Raw genomic sequence first — 25,870 nt, 5'->3', positions numbered from 1 at the left:
AAAACTTCTTTTAATGATAATATGGATATGTTTATTGTTTATTTGCTTTGATTCATTTTTTTCACATTACGAAAATATATATATATATTTTTTTGCACAGCTTTTGCATTTTATCCACTCACAATCATGAGTTATTTTTCTGTCAACTTTGTATTCTGATACACACAGCCACTCATTCCTGTTCCAGTGAAGTTCATCCACCGGATCGGTGCGGAAATGAAATATTTTACCAGTTATTAGCTGCTCAAACAATGACACCAAATTACTTACTCTTATTTGATGTTTCTTCTTCTCATCCAAAAATTATTTCTTTCACAACAATTTCAACCGCACACTCTTGCTTCCTCCTAACAATTTCTAACTTCTTCACTGCTTGCACACATTTATAAGAGTTTATCCAAAGATGGAAATTGAGAAATGGGAATTGGGAGAGCGGTTGGTGCTGCTTGCTGCTTCGACATGGTAGCAGTTGGACAGGCTGCATGAAGAAATGTGGATGGCATCGAATGTGCCTGCAAATCCTGCATGAAGGAGAAACATCAAACACACGAGATGTGCGTTTTTCAACTCATACTGCGTGCAAGCGAGATTTTCCATTTCCACAACAGCACATGAATTAGCACAAAGCAAAGTGATACTTGTATGTGAGTCGAAAGCACTCTAGTCCAGGGCCAATGAACCCTGCTTGCTGAGGATGATCGCGCTGACTTCGTTGCTGAACCCATCAGAATCATGGAGGGAGATCGCTGAAAGGGAGAGACTCCGACTGTTCAGGAGGAATGAATTGGACACCTGACAATCTTTCTGGAACAGCAGCACTGACTACGTTGCTTCGTAGTGGGTATTAACTGGAATATGAAATTCGGCAAGTCTTCTGGACAAGTGAAGTGTGTTGGGCAGCTGAAGCAGAACGTTTTGTGCGAAGCCGAGGCGTCCATGTGCTCGAAGCCAGCCACAAAGGATCGGAAGGGTTCGATCGGCGATCCGCACCTTGCAATTTCAAATCCAGCATCGGGCAGGTGGATCTCGCTGGATGCGTATGGAAAAAGGAAGCGGAACAGATCAGCATCTGCAAATGTTTGGTCGCTCCCCACAAACGCATGAGGATCATTGATAAACAGTTGGAACATCAGGTGGAAGGTGGTTGGGGATATACTCGTATTGATGTTGAAGAAGTACACATATATGTTTCTGCCTTTGGACGCATCGTTGCTCTCAAAAGTGACTGCCTTCAAAAGGAATGTCTGCCCAGCTGGATCTGCTTCTGTGCTCTTCACATACAGCGCACCTCCTCTGCCTGTCTTCTTATTACACTCGCCATGGGTGAATTCGCACCCAGCAGCACTCAGATTGCACCCGCTCTCCAGACTCACCCCAATCATCCCACCTGCATCGCATCACAAGGCACGGCTCCCTTGAAATGCAGTTGTGTTCATCTCCAGAGAGCTGCTTATGCACGCGAGAGACGAAGAGGGAGCAAAAGCACAAAACACACACCCTTCCATCTGCACACTGCCTCCTTCAGCACGAACAAGTGTCCCTTCAATCTGAGGAGTGCAGGCTGGAGCAAATGAGCAGTTTCCGAACAGAAGCTGGCCTTGAGGCGTGGAGGAGGAGATGAGCTCGAAGTGGCGAAGAAAGGCTCCTCCAGCAACAGAAGTATCGAGGTGGTTAAAACTCAGCCTGCCTGTGCTGAGAACAACACAACTGCGGGTGTTGTCCAGAATGGCTGATGCAAAGGTGATTGTTGTCATTTCAGCGCTGCTGCTGGAGACGACTGTGCAGGATATCAGGTCAAACTCGTTTTGGATGAGTGCCAATGCATTGATGGACAGCGTCTTGTAGGCTGAGCCCGGATTGATGTTCAGCATGCTTTTCCAGAACGATGCCCAAGGATGTGAAACCAAAAAGCGCACCTGGAATAATTAGCTATTATTATTGAAAAAAATGAAGAAAATTTGGTGCTTTTGAAGCATAAAATATAGCTTGAAAAAATTGTAAAGGAAGGGTTGTCTTCCTATGCTTTTGAGAAAACTCTGTGAACAAATAAGAAGATGAAATCGACAAACTTCAAAGTTGATTCCGTTGTTTTTGTATTGAATAATATAAAAGGACATATATTTCATTCAAAAGAAGAAGAATCCATTCAACGGTCAAGACAAATCATTTGACTCTTGTGACAGATCTCCGAATGATTTCAGATGCTTTCTTTTCAACTACTAATACTCTTTTCAAAAACCATTTTCTTCTTTGGAATATTAGTCACTCTGAGCGAACTGTGGTTAAATGTTTCAAATATGTTGATGGAAAAATCTTGGTTTTCAATATAATATTTCTGAATAATCACCTTTCAAAGTTATTGTTTCTATTATAGAAATTAGAAATTTGCATTTATTAATTCATTTCCTTATTCGGTGTTATCTATTTGCAAACATTTTGATTTTTGAAATGTTTATTTCTTTATTTTATCCTTATGCAATATTAGGCAACAATTCAAGAAAAGAGCTTATCCCATAAATTGAAATAAGCGAATATTAGGAAAATGATACAGAGTTCTAACCAAACTTTTCCTATATTCTTCGGTTCATTTCATGATTCTTGTGAGACAGACGATAATGCGTGTGGTTATTTTTTTCAAATTATTTCTCTTTTATTTGCAAGTTCTAAAGAAAAGCGAAAACAAAAAACTGTTCATCTTTGGCTTCTCAAATACATTCATTTAACAGTTCAGATGGTCACAATTCCAATATTCATTCAATCTGTGGATCAGCTTTATCAGAAACGTTTTCGTTTACCACTTCATTGCAAGCGTCAGCAGTTGACACCCCGCGCGTTGAGTCAATAATTCAGGAAGAAATAGAAAGAGTTGATTCGAATGAATTGACAATTCCCATCTCCCCGATGGATAGTCCGATCACTAATCAGATTTCCCCCATTGTGACAGCTCGCAAGTTCACTGCCAAAAGAAAAATACACAAAGAAATTGATATTGGATCAACTGAAAAAAAACGAAAGCAGCCTGATTTTGATTCGCTTCAAAAAAGAAATGATGAGCGAATCGAAAAAATTGAGAAATATGAAACACCTTCAGAAAACCAAGAGGAAAAACCTGTTTCATTCGGATTCATTTGCGATCATTTTTTTTCTGTTGATAGGAATGAACATTTACGTGTTCCGGCATCAACAATTATCGAATTGGGCAATCTGATCAAATCAGAAATGAAATCATGTCCAAAAAGAGGGCCAAAACAAGCTTTAACTGTTCATGACAAGCTTATTATTTATTTGGAATGGCTGTCCAGTTCAACGAATGTGGACAGAATTGGATTGTTTCTTGGGACTTCTCAAACATTGGTGAGCAAGAGCATTGCTGAAATTCGTTTTTATCTGTTCACAGTCTTGGAAAAGATGTTTTCAATCCCTCCAAGACCTCCAAAGGAAATGAATGAAGATTTCCCTAATGTTGCTTTACTCGTGGATGCCACAACCATAAAAATTCCAAAGCCAGATGTTCCATACGAAGAAAATCAATATTACTATGATGGCCATCACAACGCTATTTGTATGAAAGTTGAAGTCGCTGTATCATCATGGCCTCCTTTCAAAGCATTGTTTATTTCAAACGCAGAAAGAGGAGGTTTGCATGATGTGGCTTTATTTCGTCAAGGAATGAACAGATACGTTGAGTACCTGAAAATGACAGATGAAGAGAAAAGAAGAACATCGAAAGAGCTAAATATTGACAGATGGGCAATTATGGGTGATAAAGGCTACCAAGGTCATTTTACTGAATTACGCTTAATTACACCAATAAAAAAAAATATAGCTGATAAATTTTACAGAATGCAAGCAGAGATGCAAATTCAAAGTTTAACGATGGAATCAAATGCAGTTACTCCAAATTCTTCAATTGCTTTAATTTCCTCGCCTTCACCTTCTCATTCTTCTGCTTCGTGTTCGTTGCTAACCTCTCATTCATCATCTCCATGCTTTCCCTCCCCTTCAAGTTTATCTGAGACAAGCTCTTCATCATCGAGTTTTGAAACATCTTTCGCAAAAAGCTCACTATCGATTGAAGAGTTTAACAAAAGGATTGCCAAATGCCGTGTTCCAGTCGAATGGTTTTTTGGACGTTTAAAAAAATTATGGCTTCGATTTTCCGAAAAATACACTGGTGGAATCAAATGTCTCTCATCAGATTTTAAAATAGCTTGCTGGTTAACAAACATTGTGATTGATTATCATAATTTGGAACCCTCTGATGGAATATTTTATCAAAAAGTCACTGCATTTTCCTGGAGAAAGGAAACTCAACAAAAACAGATAAGAGAAATTAATTCAAGAGCGTGTTCACAAAGAAGACTTGTGAGAAAATCGTCAAATTGTGAGTAACAATTCATTTGATGATAATTTGAAGAAACAAAATTGAAATTTCAATAATCATTTATGCTCGACAAAAGATTTGATAATTTGGGGAAAAATTAATTATCCCTGATTCATTTTTTTTTCATATACAAATATTGATAAAAAATATTTCCGTTTTAATTGTTAAAAAAAGAAACTCGATAAATCTTTTGGAAAAGAAGCCTTCTTATTCAAAAGTTATTAAAAGGAAAATAGATTTACAAAAGACAAATTTTCCATTTGTGATTCGATTACAAATAATTTTTTATCATTCCATTGCCTCCTATATTTTTTATCTTAACAAAATCATAAATGAAACCAATGGAAATCACAAATGAGATATTATTTTCTTCACTCAAATGATTTGTCAACATGTTATTTTTTTCAACTTTTGAGCTTTTGATCAACCAATCCCAAAATAAAATATAACTCAAATAAAGGGCTCTGTTTTCAAATAAACCGTCTTTATTCGAATAAACTGCCTTTATTTGAAATAAAGGCTATTTATTCAAATAAACCATCTTTATTCAAAATAAAATGTCTTATTCAAATTTCATCCAATAAATAATAAATAATAAATTTTTTTGAATAAAAATAATAATCTTTTGTGCTTAATGTTAATAATGTTTAAAAACACTGTTGTATTAGCAAAAGTTGAAAATAACAAGAAATTTATTGAATTCACTTATTCAATAAAAAAAATTCACATTTGCGAAAGAGAAAGTTACTCAAAAAACATTAGCTAATAATATTAAGGCTATAATTTTATCTTAACCTTTTTTCTTTATCAAGACCTTTTTCTTTTTTGTCATGCTTTTAGCTTAACACATGCCTGTGATAAATAAAAAATAACCAGAAATGTTTGAAATGTTTCAATTTCCTCATTTTGTATTTTTTTCCAATAATTTCATGTTTTTCAAAAAGATCAAGGACTGTTATAATTTAATGTTTTGATCATTGACTTGCTGCTTTTCCAGCAAATATTTTTTATCGGAAGTTTTAAGCTATCATATCATAATACATCGTTTCTTTTTTATGTGATTTGGTTGTTTTAAACTTTCTCAACTTGTTTTTTTAACATTTTTTCTCATTTCACAAATTTTTTCAAAAAACACGATTTTGAGGACACATATGAATTTGCTTTGAAATTTATCGAAATGATAAATAAACATAATAAAAATAAAACGATTCCTGTATGTTTAAATGATTATTTGTTTGTAAATGTTTGGTAATTTGAATAACAAAAAAATCATATATACTTGCTTTCCAGTTAAAATTTTTGTTCAATTCCTTTTCATTTCAACATTTAATACAAATAAACGATTAATAAGACTTTGAACATTTTTTAATTTTAATAAAAATTGACACAAACACTTGTTTATATAAAAAATAGAGTTTTAAGCAAAAACAGTGAAATGAGAAAAAAAGGTCAAAAATTTAATTGAAAAAGTTAAAAACAAGAAAAAATAATAATTTAGGAACAAAGAATTGTGATGCTGCGGCTTTAAACGGTTGGTACAAAATATTCGTTTCAAAGCCAGCAAGCCTTTGATCTGGGTTCAAAAATGATTAAAATAAAAACAATTTTTATGAACAAAAATTTTTCAAAAAATTAAATTTCAGAAAATTGGAAATAATTGTGATAAAATTGTTCATTAATATATATATTTTTTGTTTCAAACCATTGCTAATCTCGAAAAAAGCTTCAGAAAGTTTCAAAAAAAAGGGTTGAGATAAAATTTGGATGTAAAGATAAAATAAGCACCCTATTTAACTTTTCACAATAATTCCAAGGCTATTAATTTTTGGCTTGATGGCTCACTTGACAAAGACATAAAAATAAATTAAAAATGCCCTTTTCATCAACATGAAATTATTTGTTATTTGTTTTAATCCTTTAACCATAATATATATTTATTTTAATTGTTGTTTTAATGATTTCTTTATTTATTATTTTAAAGTTCACAATAAAATTTGCACATTTGTTTGATCGTGGATTATTTGAAAGTCCAAATCAAGCCGACTGGTACATGAAAAATCGTGACTTCTTTGACAAAGAACACATGTTTTCAATTAGTCCTGATTTTCTTGAATACAACACATTCATCGAAGGATCCATGGTTCACAAAGAAAAAAAAATTCAGCTTAACTTTAAAATTCAATTTTACATACATGGAATTTTTCGAATGACAATTAACGAAGATGGATATATAAAGCGAAGACCAGTTGAAAATGTTGTTGTTGACAGGCTGGAAAAGCAGCAGATATCAACATACAAAACAAAAGACTATTTAATATGCTATTTTGGATTGTATAAGTTAAAAATTCATTTTGAATCAATGCTGTTTGAACTTATGGAAGGAAATAGAATAATATTTCAAATGAATAAGCATAACCGTTTGAACTACGACCCATTACCACAAGAAAGTTTTACTAGCTCTCCTGGTCCTCGAGCAGTTGCTATGGAATTTTCTTTTCTTAATACAAAAGCTGTCTATGGATTACCTGAACGTTCATCGTCATTTCGTCTTCCAATGACACAGTTTGTTCACAATTGAAAATGCATTTTAATTTTCGTGATACTTTGAAAACATTATTAATTAATAACAAAACTTTTCTTTTCTTTTCTTTTCTTTTCTTTTCTTTTCTTTTCTTTTCTTTTCTTTTCTTTTCTTTTCTTTTCTTTCCTGTCCTTTCCTTTCTTTGCTTATTGTAATAATATGAATCAGAGGAGATAACATTAAAAGAAACGAATCAATTCGATTATATAATTTGGATGTGAATGAATATGAGTCACATTCAGTTTTCCCATTATATGGTTCAATTCCGTTGATTATTGGTATGCCAGAAGAAAGAAGAATTGAAAACGGAAGAGAATTGTGGAATAGAAATGGAGTGTACACTGGAGTATTGTGGCTAAATGCTGCAAACACATACGTTGATTTGAGGGAGGAGGATGCAACTGAAGCTCTGTCAAAAAATGAAAGCAATGATAATGCTTGCGCGGGACACCAAATTCACAGCCATTTCATCAGCGAGACTGGACAAATAGACTTTTTCGTGTTTGCCTCACGTACCATTCGCGGGCTTCTGTCTTCATATCATTTGGTAACAGGGCAGCCAGCACTCCCAGCGTTGTTTTCGTTGGGCTACCATCAGTCGAAGTGGGATTACAATGGCACTGAGGACTGCCTGAAAGTGCTGGAGCGTCTAGACGAGAGTGGAGTGCCGTGCGATGTGATCTGGCTGGATATCGAGCACACCAACGGAAAGCGCTACTTTACATGGAAGCTGGATGCATACCCAGATCCCGTGGGATTCCAGACGAAGGTTGCGGAGCAAGGCAGAAAAATCGTAGCCATAGTAGATCCTCATGTCAAGAAAGACGAGGGATATCACGTGTATCAACAGGCAAAGGAGAAGGGACATCTTATTCGAACAAGATGCGAGCCTTATTCTCGCGGTAAAAGAAAAGAATCATTAGGTGAAGACAAAAGTTGGAGTCCGCGAGAATGTGGTGTATTTGAAGGGTCGTGCTGGCCAGGCCACTCAGTCTATCCAGATTTCATGTCGCCAGAGGTGCGGAAGTGGTGGGCAGGGTTGATGCATCCAACACAATACCGAGAAGCCACCCCTGTGATGCACACGTGGATCGATATGAACGAGCCGACAGTGTTCAACGGTCACGAGCTAACACTGCCGCGTGATGCACTCCATCTAGACGGGCGAGAGCATCGTGAAGTGCACAATGTCTTCGGTCTTCATTACTCGATGGCAGCTGCAGAGGGGATGCACCGGAGACTCTTTGGCGAGAGAGGGTTCATTCTTACCCGCTCTTTCTTCGCCGGAAGCCATCGCTATGCTGCTGCTTGGACAGGAGACAACCAGGCGGATTGGGACCACTTACAAGGTACAACTGGAATGCTTCTGTCGATGAATCTTTGCGGCTATGGATTTGTTGGAGCTGATGTTGGTGGGTTTTTCTTCAACCCTTCCGAGGAGCTGCTGACTCGATGGTATCAGATGGCGGCTCTGCAGCCATTTTTCCGCGAGCATGCACACGCAGATGCGAAGAGAAGAGAACCATATCTGTTTCGTGAGCCTTACAACAAGTTGATGGGAGATGCAGTGCGGCTGAGATATCGTCTTTTGCCGTATATCTACAGAACAATGATGGAGCACACGGTCAGTGGAGTGCCACCAATGCGTCCTCTTTGGATGGATTATGGATTTCTGGACATGGACAAGGATGAAGAGAGCAGCACAGCTAATAGCAATTTATGTGCTTCATTTGCACTCGGGTCTGATCTTGTGGTTGTTCCAGTTGTTAATCCTGGTGCGACAGAGGTGAAATTTACACTACCAAGATGGAGAAAGAAGGAGGAAGTGGAGTTCGTAAAGACGGAAGAAGAAAGAGTTGCCATTATGGAGATGAACATTTCGGAAGCTGAAAAAGAAGAAAAGCTTCGCGAATGGAAGGATCAAATCGACAACAGATACGAAAAAGTTTTGTGGTACGAACTAGAAAGTGGACAGTTATTTGATCTGGAAGCTGAGAATAGCGAAGCGAACGGATCTTCATCCGATTCCGAATCACAAAGCAATACAACCATTCTCAATGATAATGATACAACACTCGAAGCAATTAGCAATGATGATAGTTTTGAAGCTATTCCTGATATGCACAAGGCACCAAGATTTTCACTAGCAGTGTCGATATCATCTTTGCCTGTGTTCCAAAGAGGAGGAAGCATCTTACCAGAATGGAACAGAAAAAGAAGATCCACTTTCCATATGTTGGAAGATCCAATTACACTTGTAGCTGCTCCTGATGTAAATGTTTGTGAAATATATAGAATTGAACTCAGTCAAATGCAACAGAAATATTTTGGGAATTTTAATTATTTTCAAAAATATTTTAATTTATTTATTTATTTATTTATTTATTTATTTATTTTTTTGAAAATTGTTACATGAGATTTATACAAAATTTTAACAATCAGTTTAAATGTTTTTTTCAACTTTATTTTTTCCATCATAATTATATCTTCTATTATCAAATTAACTTGAATACTTATATGAATAACACATTTCACTCTAGGGTGAAGCCAGTGGAACAATCTTTATTGACGATGGCCGGACGCACGCTTGGGAACTGATTGGGCAATATGGACACAGAAAAGTAACAATGAAAGTGGAAGAGCAAGACAGAGAGCTTGCCTGCGATGAAGCAAAAGAAACAAACGAAAAATTAGTTCGCAAAAGGATTATACTAACAATGAGAGAGGAGCCTCTTCCTTTTGGATTGAGTGCGACAAAGAACAGAACACAACAGTTTAAAGCAGAAGTGCACAAGCCACCAACAAACTGCAGTCTGATGCACGAACCTGCACCTGAGAATTACCTCAACCTGTCAACAAGCCCAGATATCGAAAAGATGAAAGAGGAGATTTTGGCGAGGTACCGAAAGGAGTCCGAAAGATTTGTCAACAAGACAAAGCTCGGAGTTAAAGGAGACTACGAGTCGAGCTGCGAAATCAAGCCTTTTGCACCGAGGAACGACTTTCCACGGACTGCTTTGTACACTGTGCCGTCTGTGGTGAGCGAGTCATGGAGAACGATTGCCCAGCGGAGTCTGGTTAGCGATGTGGTTGTTCTGGGGCAGAGAGAACGGCCTGTACGTGCAGTGTTTGTGGAGGTGGACGAAGAAGGGCAGAGGAAGGAAAAGAGCGTACAGGAGATGAGATGGGAACTGGCTGAGGATCGGCGGGTGCTGAAGGTGCATTTGCCAAGAGAAGCAAGGACGCTTTTCGACTGGGATTTGATATTAGAATATGAATGAGAAGAGACGGATGCTAGACATCAATTGACAGAGTTCGAGTAAAGAACCAAAATAGCGTAACTGACGTATATCCTAAAGATAGATTGTGCAAACGAAATTTGAACTTTGAATTTCCATATATGTTTAATGAAATGAAAATATTGCGTGTTTTAATTTAAAAAATGTTATATCCAGTTAATATATTTTTTTGTTTTCCATTTCAGAGGAGAGCAGATAAATTGCGTAATTTTTTTTTTTTAAATATTTTTATTTGACTTCGCTTTCATGGCACAATAACATAGTTGCATTCCTTTAAAAAAAGTTTTCTTTCTATTTTTGCAATTGCAATTATTTTCAGTTGAAATAGCATCCGAGAAGAAAGATTCGATAAACAATAATTTTTTGAAATACCCAAATGCTGTTCAAGGAAAATTATCCACCTTAAGAAACAAATTGAAATATTGTTTCATTTCGGATCATTTTTGTTCTTTTCTTTGATGAAAAAACAAGCACTCATTTTTATGAGGAATGGTTATTTTTTGAAAAGTTTTGAAGCATTTTTTGGAGAATTCTTCTTTTACGTTTGAATGAAAAAAATTTCTGTATTCCTGAATACTTCAATAACTTCATTGTTATTGATAAAACTATCTTTTCTCTTGATTGAATAATACAACAGCCTAAAGACCAGTTTCAAAAATCGAAATAATATCCTCATATTTATTTTTTTCATCCTTGACTGACAAATAAAACTTAAATCTAAAATCAAAAAAATGTTTCTTATAAAATGAAAAATCAATCTTTTTGTGATCACTGTTGCCTTTAGCAGAAACTCATGCATAAAAACAAAGTTGATTGGGTAACGTAAAAGTTAAAAAACAGAAAAAACGGAAAACACTCTTCAGTTTAAACGCAAAAAATAAACGCAATATCCAATCTATCAAAAACTGGCGTTAACTCCGAAAAAAAACATATCAATAAATATTTACCAAAAACTAAACTATCATTTAATTCTCAATAAAGGAAAACTAAAATGAAAGTATAAACACGAGTTAAAGTTAATCTCTCAAATTAATAATTTTTTCATTCAGATTACTTTGAACTCATCCATCCCAGCAATTTGATTGAAAGCTAGACTTAACAAAATATCAGTTGGCAATACTTCCAACTCTCCCACTTCCACGAAAATATCTCCTGATATTTTATGTTCTTTTTCACCAATTTTTTGTTCAGCACTTGAACTGCCAATTTTTTGGCCTTCTGTTTGTTTGCCCAGTTCGTAATCATTTTTTCTAATTGCAGATTTTTCAATTGAAGTTTGCGATGCATACATTGTTGGAGAAGAATCCTCTTTAAGATAAGTACCACCCACTTTTGCAATCCTTTTTCTTGATTCATCCTGATAGAATCCATGCCTTGTCTGCTTTTGTATGGCTTCTCTTTCATTCAAAATTTCACTAAATGACTGCAAACGTTTTCTTTTCTGAAAATTCACATCTTCGCATTGATGATTGCTTGCTTGAATAAATGAAGAAGAAGCTCCAAGAGATGCATTTGAAATTGAATGATTATGAAAAGAAGGTAAAGTTGCGAGTGATGGTTGAGTGTTTTGTGCAATGCCACGAGGAGATAAACAGTACGATTCAGATGGAGAAACCGATAAGCGTTGATCTCTATCTTTTGCTGTAAAATCATTATCTGTATAAATCGAAGTTTGATGATTGAAACCGTCTTCTTGTTTTCGAAACGTTCGTATTTGTAAATTCTGACGGCATGAATTCCAATTAGGATTCTGGGTGGGATTAACAGTACTATAAAATTGAACATTGTGAGATCCAATCGAGCCTTCAGTGAATCCCTCATGTAAACTCTGATGATATCTCATGTTCGTTCCGCTGTTTGAAGAAAAAGGAGATGAGCTGCAAAGATTTTGATACGAAGGAGAAATCGATGGAAGATTAGCAGAAAAACTTGCCATTTCGTTTCCATTTGCAATAAGCATCTGTTCAGCTCGATCAATCAGCAGGTATTGCGAGTCAAAATCTATTGAATTTCTCTTCTGCCTTTTTCTCCACATAATTAGATTGTTTCCTTCTTCTGCAATATTATCAACTTCATCCAGAAACTCAACTTCTTCTCCTTCAAAGTTTGCATCCCTCATGTTCTGCTTCGATATTTCTTCGAAGAATCCCACCGAATTGTCTCCGCTGATGGAAAAGCGTCTTCCTCTTCTTTTATTTAGATCATCAGGCAACATTTCATCTGAAGGATCTAAATGCAAGTCAGAAACTGAGGTGGAAACAGTTAATCGCCTTGCTCCAACCAACGGCGAAGCTTTGGAGCGAAAATACAATTTTGTTTTTGGAGGTGGATAAGGAAGTAACGGAACAGGAGCAAATGAAAGTGAGAACGCAGCAAAAGATGAAATTGTCGCGAGAGATGGAATGCAAACATGGTGAAGAGTCATTGATGATCCAGCAGAATAGTCAAATATCAGCACAGACGCAGAAGAAGAAGAGGATGCATTGAGAACTGAACCAAACTCTGAAACCAAAGAAAGCTTAGCGCTGCTACTGGAGATTGGCTTTTCTTTGGAAAATGGAGCCTTCGTACTGCGGTGTGCGTGCGACATTGTTGGGGATGTGCCTTTGCTGGCTAAGGTATTAATCTGCATATCGCTTGAGATTATTCTTGATAAAGGTACCATTGCAGTTTGCTTGTTCCTTGCATAGCCAGAAATGAGGAACGGAGTGCGAGAAGTAAAATGAGGAGAAAAAGCAGACGAAGAAAGAGGATAAATCACATCAGATTTCAAATTTTGTGATGTCATTTTTGAATCAAAAGAAGAAGAAGGAGAAGGAGAAAAGCTTGCATTTTGAGGGGAAGATCGACGAATCACACCAACAATGAATCCTTTTAAACTCATTTCATCCACATTCGCCTTCTTTTTTGCTCTTCTTTTTTGCATTTTGCGTTCTCTTCTCGCTCTTAATATTTTCATTTTCCTTTCCTTCTCTTTCATTTTTCGTTTCTTTTGCAGCTGCTTAAGATCACTTCGTGACATTTTGTTGATAGAAGGCGATGGAGTAGACTCATTTTTTGTTGGTGACATTGGCGAATAAGGCAAAGAAGACGACAACGAAGAAGAACTGGTTGGCACAGTTTGCTCCAATGAGTACAAAGACAGCGGAGGAGGAGGAAGAACAACTTTTGGAGAGATGTATTGAACAGATGGAGATAAAGCACGTGGCACGTCCGCTGAAGAAGAAGAGGAGGAAGCATTCTGAGATTCTACAGGCACTTCTTTTAACAAGCAATTAGTATTTTGATCTTTTGTTGTATTATTAGATGGAATTGTCAAAGAATCTTCCACAGGAGTTACTGAATGCGAAGCATGAAGTACATGTCTCATTGAAAGTTCATCAGAAGCATACAAAGAAACATTTCCTTGCTCAGAAGAAGAAAAAGAAGAATGTGAAGAAAATGACGATGGCAATGATTGATCAGAAAAATCAGGAGATGAAGAACGAGAGTAAGAATGAAAAGAATGTGAATCTTGGCTATCAGATGCAGGGGTGGAAGAGAAGGAAGAAGGCTCTGAAGAAGTGTATAAATAAGGAGACTCGATCAACTGATCACTTAAGTAATCAGAGGCAGAAGATTGAGTGGATGAAGAGGTGGAACATTCAGAATCAGATAGATTTGAAGGAGAAGACGAAGACAGAATAAACTTTGGAGAAGATTCAGCAGAATGATTTGCAGAGGATGGCAATGATGCTTCAAGAGAATCATTTTTTATTTCATTTGTTTTCTCATCTGGTTTGTGATCTTTATGTTGATGCCTTCCTGCTGAATTTGAACCATTACTCGTTCTTTTCCTTTTTCTTCTCTCTTTTCTTTTGAGATAACTGTGGCTTTTATTATCGTCTTCTTTCTTATTCGAATTCTTTGCATTCTTTTCATCTCCATCGCTTTCTGAGTCCATCAATGAAAACGGATAAAAACGTGTGTAAGACATCAAGGAAGGTGTCATTGAAACATTATCAAACATTTCTGCATCAAAATATTTTCCTTCTTTTTCGTATGACACAGCCAAAGTAGAGTGCATTTTGTCTGTTTCTCGACTGTTAGATATTTTGACAATGTGCTTATTTCCTTTCTGCTCGATCTGATGATTTGAAATAGCTTCTATGCTTTCAGAATCATTGTTTTGTGATTGTAATTCCTTGCCATTTGTGGATAAAGACTTATTCTTAAATCTATTATCTGCAAATTCTCTCCGTTTTCTGCTTTTTCTACTGAGAACTGAATTCTTTTCATCACTTTCTGTTTCACTTCTCTCGTTTGAATCCAAAGTTTTGGTTTCATCCATCTCTTTTTGATCTGAAATTCTTTCTTTCTGTATCTTTCGATTACTTCTCTTCTTCTTTTTCCTCCTTTCCGAAGCAAAAATGACGCTTTCTCTTTCCATTTTTTCTTCTTCTGTCTCCATCAGAAGAGGATATTCAACTGTCAATGTCTGTTGAATGGAACTTGTTGAGCTTTCAGGCAAAGAGTTCACATCCATTGGAACAGTACCCAAACGTTTATTTTCAATCGATGCATTTGAAGATAACGATAATGAAGGATTTTGTGAAGGGGTTCTATCAGAAGACATTTTGGAAGCAGTTGTTGCAGATGCAGATGCTGATAACACAGTTGGAGACGGAGAAACATAAGTTTCTGACAGGCTTGCTGAGTAAAGAGGTGAAGAAATCAAAAAGGGAGAAGGAAAAGAAAAAGGATAGCTTTGCTGAAGATGAATGAAAAAAGAGTTGCTCAAAAAGAAAGAAGAAGAAGAAGCAAAATCTAATTCTGGCTGAAGCGATTGAAAAAATATGGAATATGTATTGTTGATCATGACATTCAACAAGACATAGACAATGAAAGGTGGAAAATGTTCCCTCAAAAACTGGAAAAGCGAAAGTATTTGCTTAGAATTAATTGCACCAATTACATCAACTTCTTCAACCATCGAGTTTCCAACAGGCAAAATTATCGAATCTGTTTGAAGGCATTCATGGTCAGTTTGTTGTTGAGTTGATGGAACAGATGAAAGACGTTGAGAAGTGATCTTTGAAACTGCAGTGGAGCAATTGAAACAGCATGTGGATGTTAGGTCTACTGATGATACAGAAGGTGATACAATCAGAAAAGGAGATAGAGAAAGGGAAGAAGTCAGAATGTTGACAGGGAAACGAAATGTTGGTGAAGAAAATGAAGAAGAATATTGGATAACAGTGACTGTCGAAGATTGAATCAAAAGAGCATCATTGGCTGATTTATCTTTCACTTCGTCTTTGTAATTGCTGTTCTGTGCCACATCTTTAATTTTGTTTTGACCATTGTCTTCAGCATTACTCTTTTCTTGGCTCATCCATCGTTCTTCTTCCAATGTAATCGGCATCTTACAGAAATGTTGCAGAGATTGTGAGATAAAGTGAATGTGCTCCAGGATGGACGAGGTAGATGTGGTGGATATGTCTGCTGGAAAATGCAGGAAAGGAGAGGAACAAAACATTGAAACTGGGAAAGAAGAATTCTGCGAGCTATTCATGTCACTTATCGTGCTGTCAGTTGAATTAGAATTTGAAGAGTTCAAAATAGAATGCGAGGAAGAAGTATGCGAGGACGATATTGGTGACAAAGACAAAACCGATGGCTCTGCTTTCGCATGAGAACCAGCTGAAGGTATCACAGAAGAAGATGAAGAAGATGCGAATTGAGATGCTTTGTTTTTTCTTGATTTTTCTTTGCCTATCGAATTAATAGAAGATGGTGGCTCTTCCATTGATTTTCCGTTTGCAACATGAAAAGGCAACAATGAATGTATTTTTGGCACAACGTTTTCCAAAAAGCTGAGAGTGTGGCTTTTGATGCTCAATTTCTGCTCAGCCAACTCCTTCTTTTCTTCCTCCTCATCTTCTCCTGCTTCTTTCAACATATCAAATTTACTTGAAGTCATACTGATATTATCCTCACTCTCTCTGTCTACGCTGTATTCGACAACAGAACCATCAAGTGCTGTTGAATTGCAGGTCGAAGCTAAACTTTTCGAAGAACGGAACGACACATCACTTTCGTTGTCTTCATCATTTTCTGTCTTCTCCAAAGAAAGATGCTTTTCGTGCACTGTAGTTGAATTCGACAAGCTTCTCTCTTTCCTTCTTCTCTCTTCTGCACGAACCGATTTTTGTTCTATTTTCTGGCTGTTTGTTTGTGCTGTGCTTTCATTTTCCACAAAAATCTGTCTGTTCATTTCGAGAAAAGGGGAGCGAGGTGAAGGTGAAGGTGAAGATGGAAGCTTCATTGTGTTTGTCGATGGAGCAAAGTTTGATAGAGAAAACAAGTGTGAAGGTGCTGTTGAAGACAAAGTGGATGTTGGACTGCGAGGCGAGCGATTGGGTCTGTTGGCAGGCGAAACGAAAGCAGCTGAAGAATTCGAAGAAGAACGAGAATCTTTGCTGTGAATGTCCTTTGAACTGATTGGAATGGGAGGCCGTCTGGATTTGTGGGATGATGATGCACCAGCAATTGTCTGGCGGATTGGCACGCTGTCATTTTGTGAAGAAGAAGCAGAAGCCGAAGCAGAAGGAGAAACAGATGCAGAAGCAGAAGGAGACGCCGAAGACACTCTCCGATAGGACGAAGTAGGCGACGGAGGATGAGGAGAAGGTGGGGGTGTCTTGGAAAGAAGAGAATATGAACACAAAGAAGTTGATTTATGACTGCGCTTTTTGTCACTCGAATGTGCTTTTGAGGCAGAATTGCGGCTTTTGTAAGTGTGAGTGCAGCTGACTGATGTTTGCCTTGTCTTCGTTGACTCATCTGACAATGTGGATTGTGCTTGTGACACAACACTTTGATTGTCTTCAGTTTGAATGCTGTTTTCTTTGCCTGCAGCTTTTCTCTCCTTGTTTGATTTTTTGCCTTTCTTTTTTGAACCTTTCTTTCCCTTTTTGGTTTTGGCTTTGCCTTCAGATGCTTCTCTCTTTTTCTTGTTTTCATCATCTTCTTGAGTCACTTTACTTTCCTTCGGTTCATCTTCGACTAACTTCCCTTTCAACCTCATCAGTTCTTCATATCCATCAAACAGATCATTATCATCGCCTGATTGATATTTGGATGAAGAAGCAGACGATGGCTGAACTTTTAGAGATGCTTTTTCTTTAGTTGTTGAAACAGTTGGAGGTGTTCTCGATTTGCGTGGTGGACGTGGCAGTGGCATTAAAAACTTCTGTTCTTCCTTCTTTTCTTTCTGTTTCTCTGCAATTTCAACGATTGTTTTGCTTTCTGAGCAATAGTTATCTACGATCTTTGAGCTTTGTTCTTTGGGATTCTCATTTTCGATTTGAATATCCTTTGCGTCATCTTTTTCACTTTCTTTTTCTTTTTCTTTTTCTTTTTCTTTTTCCTTTTCTTTATTTGCTCTAATTTTTCTCTTCTTTTCCTTTGTTTCATCCAACCTGCGCGACAACGTAGACAATATCGACTCCAAATCATCGTCTTCGTTCTCTTCTTGTGGTGACATAACATTTTCCTTGTTATCTCCATTCTTTTCAATCACCTCTTTTTGCGCATTTACGTTTTCTTGCGTAATAACAACTGGAATCTTCTCCTCTTTCTTCCTCCTCTTTTCTTCCTCCCTCTCTTTCTTTTGTCTTCTTTGGGCTCTTCTTCTAAGCAGTTCAATCCGTCTTGCCCTTTCTCTAACAGCCTTCTCTTTCTCCATCTCTTCCTCATCTTTCTCACTTCTGACAAACAATGAGTTGTCCATCACAGACTCCAAAGTCAAAGAAATAACGCATTCAATTGCTCCAATGAAGAATATCAACGAAGGTAGATAAGAAGGAGGCAGTCTATCTAATAGAGTGGAAAAGGGAGAGTTTGAAGGTACACTGAAAGAGAAAGGAGAGCGAACAGAAGAATGAGAAAATGAAATTGAAAATGGGAAAAAAGAAGATGAGAATGAAGAAGAAAAAAATGGAAGAAAAGAAAAACAAGAATCTTCTTCATTGGAATCGCTATCATCAAAGCAATAAGACAACAAAGAAGAAGAAGAAGAAGATGATGATGATTCTTCTGATTCAACAAAAATATTGTTCTCAGCTTCTTTTCCCAGTCTGCTTTGCATTCCATCTTTATCGTCATATCCCTCTGTAAGAGCTTTTCCTTTTGGAACTTGAAGTAATTTTTCCAAAATATTGATTTTCTTGTGAATTTTTTCAAACAATCTTTTTTTGTACATCTTTTTGCGCATTTTCCTTTTCCTTCTTCTTCTCCTCTCTCTTTTTTTCTCTTCTTTTATCTCTGATCGTATTTCATCTGTTGTTTTCTGCTTTGCAATCTGCTGCAAACTGCCATGTTCGTTTGCCACATAAAACATTCTATACTTCTTATCATCTGGAAGTGCTTCAATGTCACTGGTGGGGATATAAGATGAAAGAGAAGAGGCAGACGAAAGAGAGGAAACTGAATGTTGTGTGTCACTGTCTTGATCACTCTGACAAGAAGCTGTTTTCCGTTTTCTGATATTTTTGCTCTTTGAACGATAAGACATTCCATCACTTTGTTTTACTTCATCGTTTTTATTCTTCTCTCTTTTTTCATTCCAAAACGATCTATTGCCCCTTCCTCCATTCATCTGGAATAAATAGGCGAATATAAACCGAACAGTAGTGAAAGGCGTAGTCATCATCGACTGAATAAGTGCAGAGATAAACAGCGTCAGATGCAGCGGAGTCAAAAGATGCCAATTCTGCGATACATGTTTGCGAATGTGAGAAAGAGCAAAAAATGATTGTGTTGCTTTTGCAGTCATTTCTGCGTCTGCTGCTGTGGAAGGCAGAAGACAAGAGGGCAAAAGAGATGCATTTGTGCTTGAATGCGTTAAATGACGAGAAGCCAATGGAAACAATGCAACAGAAGAAGAAGAGAGCAAGCGCTTGTCTGGCAAATAAAGCGAATGGAGCATATTTCTATGAGATCTGTGATTGAACTGATGATGCCCCTGACGATGATTGTGATTGTGATTGTGATGGTGCATGAGATGCCGATGAGAGTGAGACAGATAGAAAGAGCGAGAGGAACGAAAAGAAGGAGAAGAGACGATGTTTTTTGTGGAGTGAGTGTTGTGAGAGGATAATGTTGAATAAGCTGTGCTGTAAGATGTCCCTGTGCGTTCAGTCATTTCTGTATCTTCCTTATTTGTCTTCCTTTCTTCATCCACCTCTTCTTCTATCTCTTCTTCTTCCTCCTCTTCAAGACTGTATGAATTTGCCATCAGTCCTTCAAAATCGTCCAATTCTGAGTCAGATACCTCGTCATACACTTTCAAATGGGAAGACGAATAGAATGTTTGGAAGTTGGATGATCTTTGAGGAGATAGCAGTTCTGAGGTGTTGCTGTGATATGAACTGACACTTGGAGACAGATGCTCAGCGCCATGAAGAAGGATTGAGGAGGAAGCGGAGGAAGAGGAAGAGGTAGAATACAACGACTGTGGCTGGGGTAGTGTGGAAGAGAGGGGAACAAATCGGATACAGTTGTGTGTGGAGTTGAAGGAGGAGGAGAGGAAAGATGGAGGCGATGCAGAAAGAGAAGAGGAAGAAGAAGAAACAGAAGAAGAAGAAGCGGATGAAGAAGACGATTTATAATTAGGAGAATGATCAGTTGTTACAGGCAGTTCCTTTGCCTTCAGAATTCTTGCCTGGACAGAAGAAGGAGAAAGAGAAGAAGGGCGAATTTGTGCAAAGTACTTCTGCATGTCTGTCTGCTGATGTCTCAATGAAAGTGTTGGCGTGTGTGCGTGATGATGCGAATCGAGTGGATGCATCCTGCTTTTGCGTGATGAATGAACAGAAGACGATGTTCTTTCGCTGCTTTTGTTGTGTTTGGCTTTGTTTTGGCTGGTTTTTTCTTTTGTTGCATTGTCTTTAGAATTTTTGATTCTGGTAAGTGTTAAATTTTTCCTTTCATTTTCTTCTTCTTCCTCCTCCTTTTCCTTCTCTTTCTCTTTCTTCTTCTTATTGATCAGCTCTGAAGGAGAAGAAGGGACGCACATTTGAGGTGCCAGCTGCTGTATCTCTTTCATCCTCTTCTTCGACTGCTGAAAGAGATGCTCCATCAGCTCTTCCTTGTTCATCAGATGGCGACTCGATGAATCAGCAGAGCCAGAACGATGATTGTGCGAATTCTGTGCCATTTCACTCAGCAAAAGCGTATCGTCTTCGAATCGTTCATCGTAATATTCTGTTTGTTCTGGTTCATTTTGAGTTTTGTTTGAATTGCTGTCTTCGATGAAATTAGAAGAAATGGCTGAGATGAGTCTCTTCTGGGCAACAATTGTCTGACGAGTGGAATCAGCAGAGGGAGAAGGAGAGGAATGAGAGTGAGGATGGGAATGTGAATGTGAAGGAGAAGAAGGAGAAGAAGGAGAAGGAGAAGAATGAGAAGAAGAAGGAGATGATGATGGTGATGATGATGATGACGATGAAGTCAAACCAGGAACAGACAATTTACCAGCCCCAGGAACACATCTTGCTGTTGAATGACGTGCTTCCTTTGGAATTTCTGATGAATCGTCCAATTTGGGAGAAGAAGACAAAGAAGAAGAAGAAGAGGAGGAGGAGGAAGAAGACAATGAAGGATGTGAAGAGTTAAGTGTATGAGGTGAATGAAGAGCATGTGAAGAAGGTGAAAGCGGAGAAAAAGAAAGAGAAGAATGCAGATTCGGATGCAAAGGAAGAGAAGAAGAAGAAGAAGAAGAAGAAGAATTCATTCCAGCTGCAGAAGAAGGAGAGGAAAAATTTCTCCTTCCGTTTCTGTTTGAAGACCGAAGAGAAGGAGCAGAAGGAGCAGGCTGTCTTGACTGATATTGGGAAGAAGAGAGGGCAAGAGAAAGAGAAGCAGGAAGAGCAGAAGGAGAAGACGGAGATGAAGAAGAATGTGAATGAGAAGAAGGAAAAGAAGAAATTGATGATGAGGATGAGGAGGATGAAAGCATAACAGGAGGAGCAATGCTAATTGAAGGATGAAGCGAAGATGCAGGCACAGATGAAATACTTGGAACATCCAAAGAAGAAGAAGAAGCAGAGGAGGAGGAGGAAGAAGAATGAGAATTTCTTCTGTTTGGGAAGTAGATCGAAGGTGTTGTCAGCATCTGCGGCGGGCGGCGCATCAAAAAGGGGTCTTTTGTGCCAATCATCTGCTTCAAGTTCAAATACTCCATTTTTCTCTCTTTCCTTCTCTTTCTCAGCGCTTTTCTTTCCTCTTTAATCTTCTTCATCTGCCGCTTCCTGTACTCTCTTTCTCTTTCCTTCAGCTTCTTCCTCTTAATCATCTCTTCCCTCTCCATCTCCTCTTTCATCTCGTTCTCCTGTTTGATGCGCGCCTGCCTCAGCTTCTCCTTCGCCCTCTCTCTCATCTCCCTCTCCACCCTCTTCTTCTCCTCCTCTGCTTCTCTTTCTCTCTCTTCTTCCTCTCTCTTTCTGTCGATCTCCTTCTGCTTCTCCACTTCTCGATGGATGAGCTGCTTGGCGGCTGTGCGTGTCAATGAAACAGACTCAGAAATGCGGTGGAGGTCGTCCAAAGGAGAAGAAGAGGAGAAGGAAAGCGAAGGGAAGAAGGAGAGGAGATGGGAAGGGTGAATGGGGGAGAAGGAGGAAGAGAAGGAGGAAGAGAAGGAAGAAGAGGGAAAAGAAGAAGGAATGGAAGAAGAAGATGATGATAATTGCGATGATGTTATTGGCTCGACTGATGAAAGAGAATGAGAAGTGAATTGAAGATGACGTGAAGAGAGAGAACGTGAATGAAAAGAAGGGATTGAAGAAAAAACAGCAAGAAGAAAAGAAGGAGAAGGAGAAGGAGAAGGAGAAGGAGAAAGTGGAGAAGAAGATGATGTTGAGTTCGTAGAAGACACAGAAATAGTATGTGATTCAACAAGAGAAGAGGACAAAGCATTCGAAGGAAGAGCAGAAGAAGAGAAAGAATGAAGCGAAGGAACATCTGAGTTGTGTGTGTGTTCCAACGAGCTCTTGTTTGAAGTGGCTGAAGTGGCTGGCAGTGAATGTGAAATGGAATAGCTGTGAAATGCAGATGATGTGGATGTTGTGGGAGAATGAAGAGAAATAAAAGAAGGTGGAATGAAATCATTGTCATTCAACGAGGGCAGTTCTGGTTGATTGATCGCATTGGAATTCACATTGTTGGCTTCATCTGATAAATTTCTTATTTCCTGTTGTTTATCTTGCTTATTTTCACATTCTCTTCTTTCTAATTCTTCTAAACTGTCCCAATTAATTCCCCTTTTGACTGCATCCGCCGCTTCAGAAATTCCCCCTGTTACATAACCAAACTCGTCCATTACATTTACAATGGGCTGAAGATCAGCTGCTGAAGGAGAAAAACAAGGCGGAATCGAAGTTTCCATCTTCCAGTGCTTCGAAGACGAAGAAAGAGAGGAAGAGAGATAGAAGGAAGAGGAAGGATAAAGAGGAGACAGGAAAGAAGGCTGTTTGGGAAAATGATAAGAACGAAGAGAAGAAGAAGAGATAGAAGAAGAAATAGAAGAAGAAGAAGAAGAAGACAATGAAAATGATTGATTGCATTGGTGATTAAGAATTGAATGGTGAAAAGAGTCCAGATGAAGTGCAGTTGATGTGAGTGAGGGAGGCGGAGGAACAAAAAGCGACAGAAAAAGCGTGTGAAGAGAAGGAGACGGAGTTTTCATTGAAAAAGAGGATGAGTTTGATGAAGGAGAAGGAAGATTAAATGGATGAGAAGGCGAAGACGAAGACGAAGACGAAGAAGAAAAAAGATGTGAGAATATGAATTGTGGTTTATTGTTCTGTTGTTTGACATCAACTTTATTTGAAGATTTCATTTTTTCTTTCAATTTTCCTTTTATTGCGCTTAGCTCAGTTTGTCTTATCAAATCTTTTTGTGTGATTGAAGTTTCTTTTAACTCCACATTCAAACAAAAAACATTGCAGTTCTTGTCTTCCTTTGCCATCAGCATTTGCTCTCTCTTTTGCGACTCTCTTTCAATCGAATACACTTTGCTGTCAAAATCAAAGAATCTCATCATATTCATTTCTTTCTCTCTTCTCTTTTTCTCCTCTTCCCTTTCCATCTTCCTTCTCTTTCTCTCTTCTCTTCTCTTCTTTTTCTCAATCTTTGCCCATTCAGCTGCTGCGTTCTTCTCTTCCATTTCATTCATTTGCATCAGATATTTAATGACTGCTGCATGAAGTGAATGAAAGGGGAGGAACTGAAGCCAACGGAGCTGAAGAATGAAAAAGGTGTCTAATGCTTCTGAAGATGGACAAAAAGAAGGATAATCTGTGTGTTTAACTGGATTTCTGGTTTTATTTGTTGGAGGCTGATAAGGTTGGCTGAGGATTGAGTGAAGGTTTGTTTGAACTGGCATGGAATGATTGAGATTCTTTATCGAATCAGCATTTCGAATGAGCAATGAATCTTTGTTTTGTTCTTTGCTTATAATACTTGTACATTTGCTTTTTTCAGTCAATTTCACAATTGAATGCGACTCTTCACCAGTTTGCTCTATTTGTCCAACAAAAGGCGAAGATAAAGCAAATTCAGAAGAAAAATCATTTTCTGGCTGAAGCAACACAAATGGAATAAGAGTAGGAAGAAGAGATTTGAGAAGAAGAGCTTCCAATGATAATTTTGCTGAAAGAGGAAATTTCGTGATTTTTCTGCTCAAAATAGAAGAAGAAGAGTCCGAAGCAAGCAACAGTTTTTCTTTATCTGGCAAAATATTCTGCGCATTAAAATTGCTAATATTTCTTGCGTTCCGAAAAGATGCATCAAAACTTCGGATATCTTCACTAGCTTTATCATTTTCAATGTTTTCTATGGTACTTTTGGTATCAATGGCAGCAGATTTCATCAAAGGAGGCAGTTTAAGTGAGAGTGGTTTCAAGAGAGTGTCTATTATTTCATCAGAAAGAGAAGAAATCAACGAATACAAAGAATTTAATCGCAAAGATGATAAATTCTTTTCTTGTGAAGAGTTAAATTCCTTCTTAGTTGTTATTCCTTTTTCTCTTTCACTTTCATTTATTTCACAAAATGTTCTTTTGTTCTTTTGTGTTTCTTCTTCTGATGTTCTTTCTCTATCCTCTCCCTTCAGCTGCTCTTTCACCCACTGCCTTATCTTCTTTCCCTCTTCAAAGCGATCATCCATCAAAATCTTCCTCATTCCTGCTGCAGCTGAATCTTCAACAGACGGGAAAAAGCTGCCAGACCGCAAAAATGAAGGCGAAGAAACTGAACGAGGCAAGTCAGACCCAAATGCAGAAGAATTTGCGGAAGAGAAGGAATTTGCAGAAGAAGTTGAAACTGATAATGAATTCTCAGTCTTCACATTATTCTTTTCAACTTTTGGAAGTGAATCCAATATGAAATTTGAGATCTTCAGAACGGATTGACGATGAGAATTCTGTCGATCCTGTTGAGGAGAGGAATAACTTGCTTGAGGATGTAGCTGACTCTGCATTATTAGATGACTCAAATGCATCGCTCGGATGTTATATGATGCTTCTGCAACAGTTCTCGTCCATTCTGTTACAGAGCGTTCAATAACATAGCATTTATGGCGTATTCCGATTATTTGGCGGAAATAACTTCGCAAAAGTTTGTCTGATTGACAATCAAAAAGCGGATCGATACAAATCCTTGCTAATGGCAAATCATTTTTCCGCTGCTCAAAGCTCTTAAGCGTTTGGTATTTGCTTTCCAAAAAATATGCTGCAGAATTAAAAAATAATGAAGAAGTTTCAAGGAAATAGACTTCCAATCTGCACAGATCTCTCAATAATGATTGAATATGAGATGGGTTAAATGGTCTAGAGGATATCAAAGAAGCAGTAGCAAAAAGCATGTGCTTCTTTGAAAGGATGCTACAAGTTTCTGCGGATTTTCGAAACCTTTCAGTCACTAACTCCGACTTTTTCAAATAAGCATCAAATAATTGCTTTGTTATGCGTTTCTTAAAATTTGTTGAATTAAACTTTTATAAAATATCTCGATAATTTTGAAAAAGCAGACCTTCGAAATACTTATTCGTTCGTTCAGCACATTAGGTTCTGAAGGCACAAATGCGATAGGAAGTAATTTTGTTGTTATTTCATGTTTTTTAGAATATCCAGCTCGAAGAAATATATCCAATGATTGATCAAAAGTTTTTACAGTTGTGCGATTTTTTCGGATAGATATTTCTTCATGAGCTTTGCTCTGCATGCAATGAAAATAAAAGAAATTTTTATATTGGGAGAATTCATCAAAACATTGATAATTCTGAAAAAGATACAAAAACATCAAAGTTTGCATTTCAACATCAAAAAAGAACTGAGAATGAATCCATAAATTTCTTATTTCAATTTTTTTTCCCCATTTTGTTTTCGAATGAATGTGAAGTGGAACAATTCATTTTTCGTGCTCGATACATATTGAATAATGATTTTATATATATTAAAAGCATGTAAAGAAAAGCTAAGAAAAAATATTCATCCTTTCGTTTATGTTTAATGCGTTAAATTTGAAAGGACTTTTTTTCTTCCAAATGAAAATAACAAAAATTTA

General features: G+C 37.5%; 5 protein-coding genes across 5 annotated transcripts; 3 read left to right on the top strand and 2 right to left on the bottom strand.

Moving 5' to 3' along the window:
* Positions 1 to 855: 855 nt before the first annotated feature.
* Positions 856 to 1,104, top strand: MONOS_4745 (uncharacterized protein; the record flags this gene model as incomplete). Its single annotated transcript, XM_067874841.1, has 1 exon — positions 856 to 1,104. The coding sequence occupies one exon, from the start codon at positions 856 to 858 to the stop codon at positions 1,102 to 1,104; it is 249 nt and encodes an 82-aa protein (XP_067719260.1).
* A 293-nt stretch (positions 1,105 to 1,397) lies between these two features.
* Positions 1,398 to 1,871, bottom strand: MONOS_4746 (uncharacterized protein; the record flags this gene model as incomplete). The annotated part of the gene is made up of 1 exon (XM_067874842.1): positions 1,398 to 1,871. One exon carries the CDS (start codon positions 1,869 to 1,871, stop codon positions 1,398 to 1,400), a length of 474 nt encoding a protein of 157 aa, XP_067719259.1.
* Positions 1,872 to 2,901: 1,030 nt separating this feature from the next.
* Positions 2,902 to 4,392, top strand: MONOS_4747 (uncharacterized protein; the record flags this gene model as incomplete). Its single annotated transcript, XM_067874843.1, has 1 exon — positions 2,902 to 4,392. The coding sequence occupies one exon, from the start codon at positions 2,902 to 2,904 to the stop codon at positions 4,390 to 4,392; it is 1,491 nt and encodes a 496-aa protein (XP_067719258.1).
* A 2,198-nt stretch (positions 4,393 to 6,590) lies between these two features.
* Positions 6,591 to 10,546, top strand: MONOS_4748 (putative alpha 1,3-glucosidase; the record flags this gene model as incomplete). Its single annotated transcript, XM_067874844.1, has 4 exons — positions 6,591 to 6,946; positions 7,134 to 8,161; positions 8,282 to 9,243; positions 9,506 to 10,546. The coding sequence occupies 4 exons, from the start codon at positions 6,591 to 6,593 to the stop codon at positions 10,244 to 10,246; spliced, it is 3,087 nt and encodes a 1,028-aa protein (XP_067719257.1). The 3' UTR covers positions 10,247 to 10,546.
* A 466-nt stretch (positions 10,547 to 11,012) lies between these two features.
* MONOS_4749 (uncharacterized protein) lies at positions 11,013 to 24,785 on the bottom strand (the record flags this gene model as incomplete). Its single annotated transcript, XM_067874845.1, has 1 exon — positions 11,013 to 24,785. The coding sequence occupies one exon, from the start codon at positions 24,783 to 24,785 to the stop codon at positions 11,310 to 11,312; it is 13,476 nt and encodes a 4,491-aa protein (XP_067719256.1). The 3' UTR covers positions 11,013 to 11,309.
* Positions 24,786 to 25,870: the final 1,085 nt, after the last annotated feature.

This window comes from Monocercomonoides exilis (assembly GCF_001643675.1).
Source record: "Monocercomonoides exilis strain PA203 chromosome Unknown scaffold64-419423, whole genome shotgun sequence".
NCBI classification, from domain to species: Eukaryota; Preaxostyla; order Oxymonadida; family Polymastigidae; genus Monocercomonoides; species Monocercomonoides exilis.
The sequence above is the reverse complement of the archived record's forward strand: the minus strand, read 5'-3'. Positions and strand labels throughout refer to the sequence as shown.